We start from the raw sequence: 6,280 nt of genomic DNA, 5'->3' as shown, positions 1-6,280 counted from the left end.
TAAATATTTTTATATTTTTCTCAAAATGCCAGTTAATGATGAGGCTGCAACTTCAAGAGGGAGGAATCTCAGGATATTAACTCAATATCACGAGATTCATAAAGATAGTTATAGTAGTTATTTAGTATTGAGTACTGCTAAATAGCTCAATTTGAGTTGGCTCAAATGGTATTAATGTATGTAGTTTTACTATTATACCCTTAAAAGAAAGAGAGGAAACAATTTAAAAATGGCTTCAAAGCTTAAAGTTGGTGAGGTAGCTCATTTCATGGCTCATGCAAAGGAAAGCGTGCATGCAACAAGTTATTATTGCTTGCAGCCATGCACACCATTCAAGAACTGATGATTCGATGAGTGTGTCTATTGCATTAATGCATGCACATATGAGCTAACACATGCAGCAGTGATGAGCATTCCTTGTTTTTGCCTTCCTTAAAATATTTTCATTCTTTGTTTTTGCCTTCCTTAAAATATTTTCATTCTTTGTTTTTTCTTTTAAAGTTGATTCATTCTCTCAGTTTTTTCAATTTTGTGATGGCGGGGTTAAGTTAGGGAAGTTCATATCGTAGGCAATTGTTTGATGAGATATTTGATTTTAGTGAAGATGATAGTTTGTTCGCTGAAGATGTGGAGGAAGATGAATCAGCTGGTGATCAAGATATGAACGAAGGAGGCATTAGAGCAGTAGCAAACACTAATGCTATTGAAGAAGGTCCTCTAACAGGGATGTCATTTCCTTGTATCAGCACTATGTTCAACTTCTATAAAGAACATGCTAGATTGAAAGGTTTTAGTGTTTTCAAAAGATCAGCAATTAATGTACGGGTTGGATCTCGTAAATATCAAACAATTAGTTGCGATAAAGGAAGGAAAGCAATAGGTGCGAAAGCATCAAAAAGGATAAATTGTCCTGCAAAGATTAATGCAATCCTAAGAGAAAATGGAATGTGGCAGATTTCAAAAGTTATTTCAAGTCACAATCACGAATTGGAACCTTCTATGTCTAGATTGATGGTTGCTCACAGGTCACTGAATATGGATATGAAGAGGAGATTGGAGGCAAACGATATAGCTGGCATAAGACCCGCAAAAAGCATTAGGTTGCTTGAAGTTCAAGCAGGTGGACCAGAAAATTTAAGCTGTTTGTCAAAGGATTGTCGAAACTTCATTGAGCGAAAGAGGAGGCTACGACTTGGTGATGGTGATGCTGAGGCTATACGTAAGTTGTTTGTGAGAATGCAATGAAACAATCCTGAGTTTTTCTATTCATTTGAACTTGATGATGATTCCAGGCTTTCAAATGTTCTATGGGTTCATCCTCGTAGTCGAGCTGCTTACGAGGAATTCAATGATGTTGTTAGTTTTGACACTACTTACCTTGTTAATCGATACAAGTTGCCATTTGCCACCATTGTTGGAGTAAATCATCATGGGCAATCTATTTTATTAGGATGCGCCTTGATCTCACATGAAGATGTAAACACTTTTAAGTGGTTGTTCATGACGTGGCTTGAAGCAATGGAAGATGTTCATCCTAATTCTATTCTTACAGATCAATGCGAGAGCATGAGGAAAGCCATTAGGGAGGTAATGCCTAATACTAGACACAAATTTTGCTTATGGCATATATTATGCAAGGTACCTGAGAATTTTAGGGGTGTTATTGATTATGATAGTGCATGCCTTGAGTTTAAAGTTGTAATATATGATAGCTTAACCATCGAGATGTTTGAGAGAAATTGGAATGAGTTTGTGGTGAAGCAAGGGTTGGAAAGAAATGAATGGCTTTCCAAACTATATGTTGATAGGGAGTATTGGGTTCCAATTTATCTCAATCACACATTTTGGGCTGGAATGTTTTCGACTCAAAGGAGTGAGAGCATGCATGCCTATTTTGATGGGTATGTTAACTCAATGAGCACACTAAAGCAATTAGAGGAGCAGTATGAGATTGCTATGTGTGACAAGAATGAAAAGGAGTTCTATGCTGATTTCAAATCAAAAAACACAGTTATAAATTGCATATCTGTTTTTGAATGGGAACAACAGTTTCAAAAGGCATTTATTAATTCAATATTCAAGCTCGTTCAAGAGGAGATTAACGAATGTGGTATTGCCATGTCATTCACCAATCAAGAGGGAAGGCGTGAAGCAGATAATGAGCCAGGAATTGAGAGACATAAAATTATGGAGAAATCCATAATCAACAACTGGTTTCGTAGGGAGTTTGTTTATGATGTAGAGCACAGGGAAAATGGCCAATATTTCAGTTGCAATTGTAAGAAATTCGAATCAAAAGGAATATTGTGCTGCCATATCATGAGGTTGATGTCACTCAAAGACATAAAGTTCATCAACGAACGATATTTGCTTAGGCGATGGAGAAAAGATGTTAATCGTGTCCATAGTAAAAAGTTTTTTCACGGAGGGTACCCACATATGACAGAGGAGTTTGAGAAATACAGGGAGATGGAGAGGTTATTTCAAGAAGCATCCGATTTGGCTTACGATGACAATAAGATCAAATTTGTGAAACAATGGTTGGCTAAATTGAAGCGGGATTTATTAAGCTGGAATGATGGAATGATTGCTCCTACCAGTAATGCATAGGTTACTATTGACACTAACAATGTTGATGAAAACGAAGAAAATGAAAGAGTTATTCTTAATCCACATGTGACTCGTAGTCGTGGGCTGACCACGAATAAGCAGAATCGATGAGAGATCACTCAACGAGCAAATTCTGGTAGGAATAGAAACAGTGGAAGGGGCAGGCGTAGAGGTCGACCAAGAAACAATATTAACTCGAATATTGCTGAGCAGGTATATATATATTTTTTTAAATCAGTACTAATGTTATTTATTTCATTTTTTTTTAGATATTTCATGTAACTTGTGTCCTTTTACATGTAAAGGTTGGGCCGCATAATAGCCAAACACCAGGCAGCCAAACACAAGGAAATGTTACTGATGCTGTAATTAATCCGATTTTCAGTGGAACTATAGCAAGCCATCATAGTATTAGGCATTAAGGAACCCATTATACTACTAAGCATTACAATGGAACTGGTTAAGAAATTAGAATAGTATCATTAATGTAATAGCAATTTTTTTAAATTTTATTACAACTTATCTTATGAAATAGCCAGAGTTGCAATTATAACTTATCAAAATTAGTTAGCTAATTTTAGTCTGCTTCTGCTTCTTATGTAAGCAAGACGTAGCATATTATATAATTTATTATAACTCGTGTAAGATCATTTTTCTTGTTAAGTTGAGATTACATTTCTGGATTACAATCATAGCCATGGTCGAACAGTGCTAAATGGCACAAATGTTGTGGCACAAATAGCACTAATGCTTATAAAATGACATAACTATCCTTATTAAAATTTTGAATGGAAGAGATGTCAGGAGTTAGAGTATAATTTGAATTTTCATTATCTCTCTTCTATCTAACAACTACTTGAGTAAATAGGATGAGAGTTCCCATGCTTTCCTTGAGCTACCCACTATAATTAATATTATGTGAGTTCCAATTATCATTTTGAAAAAGTTTAAAGAAGTATACTATTATTTTATTAAACAAACCCTTATTTGTATCTATCTTCATCTTCTTTCTAAGAAACTCTTTATTGTAAAGCATTGTATCTATCTTCATCACCTTAGTAGATGGGACGGTAAAACAAGAAATAAGCCTCAAGCTGCAAAATGTCAAGAGGGGGGTGCTAGAGATCAAGCTGGAGTGCTTTCCTCTTACTCAATAGTTAATGCATATACACAATTTCTGTCAATTGGAAGATGCATAGTAGGAACAAATGTTTAGCCTGCTGCTATTTATATATAACATCCTATGTATTGTTATAAGGACTTAATTTTCACAAATGAGGAAAAGCATTCCATCAGAATTTTAATATATTGCAGATATGCAATAACTTGAATTTGAAAAGCAAATGCTAGTTTCCTTACAACAAAGGCTTGGTAACATGCCCAATTCATATATAATAGCAGTCCCCAAGCCAATGAAAACAGTGCTGTAATAAAAAAAAAAAATCCAGCTTCCAAACTTGGTAAGGATAAAAATTATGGCAAAACATTCGATACACATAGAGGATAGCATAGCATATTGTCTCATGAAACATAAACTTAGCATACTATATACATAAGACAACACCAAAAAGGACCCTATCCAAACTGTAGCTCTTTGCCCCTTGTAATTTCAGTTTGAAACTCAATCCTATAGTCATCAGCCACTGTCAAAGTGAATTCCACCTCATCATCCTTTCCCAATTGGTTTTCCTGCACAAATGCACGCCATCCTTTTTCAAACCTTGCTTTCTTGAAGACTCCCTCTTGACTAAATCGAGTCACATACTGAACTTGAAATTGTTTACGCACACCAGGTACTTGTATGTGAACCAACCTCCCATTCAAGCCAAGAAACGTCTTCGCAAATTCAATTGGAATATTCTAGTAAATAACACAAGATACATTTTATACATGTCAATAACTATTTGAAAAATAATTTACATAATCAATAAAGTTTTCAACATAATTCGTAAATAGCTAGTTTACCACTTTATATTTCCAATCAGCGGTGTTTATTACAGACACAAAGTTTGGCTTAGTAGGAAGGGGTTCTGCATCAGGGATTAGTGTTGTGCTCTATAAAAAAACATGGAATTTAATAATAATAAAGAGAAAAACAAAGCAAGTTCTTATTATTTTATTGGTTGCATGAAAGAAATAAAAAAAAAAACTCATAATGCGAAAGTCAGCACATTCACCTATTACATCATCAACATCTGAAGATATTTGAATTGCTTCCGGTAATGGTGGAAATCCATAATCAATCTCAACTCCTTTTGTATCGAACATTAACATCTCAACCTGCTGTGTACTGATGATAGAAAATATGATACAGAACTTCTGTTTCAGCTTGTAGTATTTGATAAGTTCATCAACACCATCTGTAAAATATAAATTCCCATCTTTCTCATCCACTACAACCGCAACTAGCCATGAGTGACCTTCCATACCTTTGACAAAAAGTGTTATGGTATCAAAATTTAAATCGTCCAGCAGATGAGTAACATGATTTGGAATCCTCTGTATATGTCAAAAAAAATGGATGAGAAACAGATATCATATCAGCATCAGTAAATTATCACTTATTTCTATTTTATATTGAATAAAAAAAAATAGATAAAAGGATACAAAGAGCTTATGATCCTGCTAGTGTTGCGTTCAACAATGATATAGAACCTATCCTTTTCTCCCATGGTGCTCTTAAGAGAGGATTCTTTCTCTTTCAGTTAAAAAGGAACGGAAAGGAAATATCTCACCATTTTCGATTCTCTCTCTCAATCTCTATGTTAGGTAGATCTTTGATCGTTTATTAATGTTTGAAGGGAACTTAATGGCAATCAACAAACCCCCTCAACACTCATCTGGATATTAATTGCCCATTTAATAAACGGAAATGTAGTAGGAATAGTGATATTAAAAAGGAAAAAAAATATGACACAGGGAGGGTTTGAACCCTTAACCATTCTGGGAAGCATGCGCCAGTGTCAGTCGGGCTATTAGCCCTCATCCAATAATTTCTTCAATGGAAATGACTTTATCTTGTTAAGGTGTGTTTTAAAGGGGAAAAAAAAAAGAATCTGACACAGGGAGGGTTCGAACCCTTAACCATGCTAGGAAGCATGCGCCAATGCCAGTCAGGCTATTAGCCCTCATCCGATAATCTTTTGTATGAAAAATATATATACACACACAAGAGTTATTAAAAAATCAACACATATATTGATTTATACATTTTTATATTTCTCTCTCCACATGTTTATCTCTCTCTCCCTTTATTTATCTTTATATATATGATAATCTTTATATCTCTGCCTATAACTCTTTTTATTTCTATCATTCTCTAAATATCTTTACTATCTCCCTCTATATTTATCTTGTTAAGGTGTGTTTTAAAGGGAAAAAAGAATCGACCTTTGGGAGGTTCGAACCCTTAACCATCTTTGGGAAGCATGCGCTAATGCAGTTGGGCTATTTGCCCTCATCCAATAATCTTTTGTATGAAAAATATATATACACACACAAGAGTTATTAAAAAATCAACATATATATTGATTTATACATTTCTATATCTCTCTCTCTCCACATGTTTATCTCTCTCTCCATTTATTTATCTTTATATATATGATAATCTTAATATCTCTGCCTATAACTCTTTTTATTTCTATCATTCTCTAAATATCTTTGACTATCT

At 34.4% G+C, this 6,280-nt stretch overlaps 1 protein-coding gene across 1 annotated transcript; it reads left to right on the top strand.

The window, feature by feature from the left end:
* Positions 1–229: 229 nt before the first annotated feature.
* LOC131172113 (protein FAR-RED IMPAIRED RESPONSE 1-like) lies at positions 230–2,610 on the top strand. The gene is made up of 3 exons (XM_058133064.1): positions 230–256; positions 553–1,226; positions 1,293–2,610. The coding sequence occupies exons 1-3, from the start codon at positions 230–232 to the stop codon at positions 2,608–2,610; spliced, it is 2,019 nt and encodes a 672-aa protein (XP_057989047.1).
* The last annotated feature ends 3,670 nt before the right edge of the window (positions 2,611–6,280 follow it).

The sequence above is a fragment of the Hevea brasiliensis genome, chromosome 13 (genome assembly GCF_030052815.1).
Source record: "Hevea brasiliensis isolate MT/VB/25A 57/8 chromosome 13, ASM3005281v1, whole genome shotgun sequence".
In the NCBI taxonomy this organism is placed as follows: Eukaryota; Viridiplantae; Streptophyta; class Magnoliopsida; order Malpighiales; family Euphorbiaceae; genus Hevea; species Hevea brasiliensis.
Note: the sequence above shows the minus strand (reverse complement) of the source record. Positions and strands in the feature narration are given on the sequence as shown.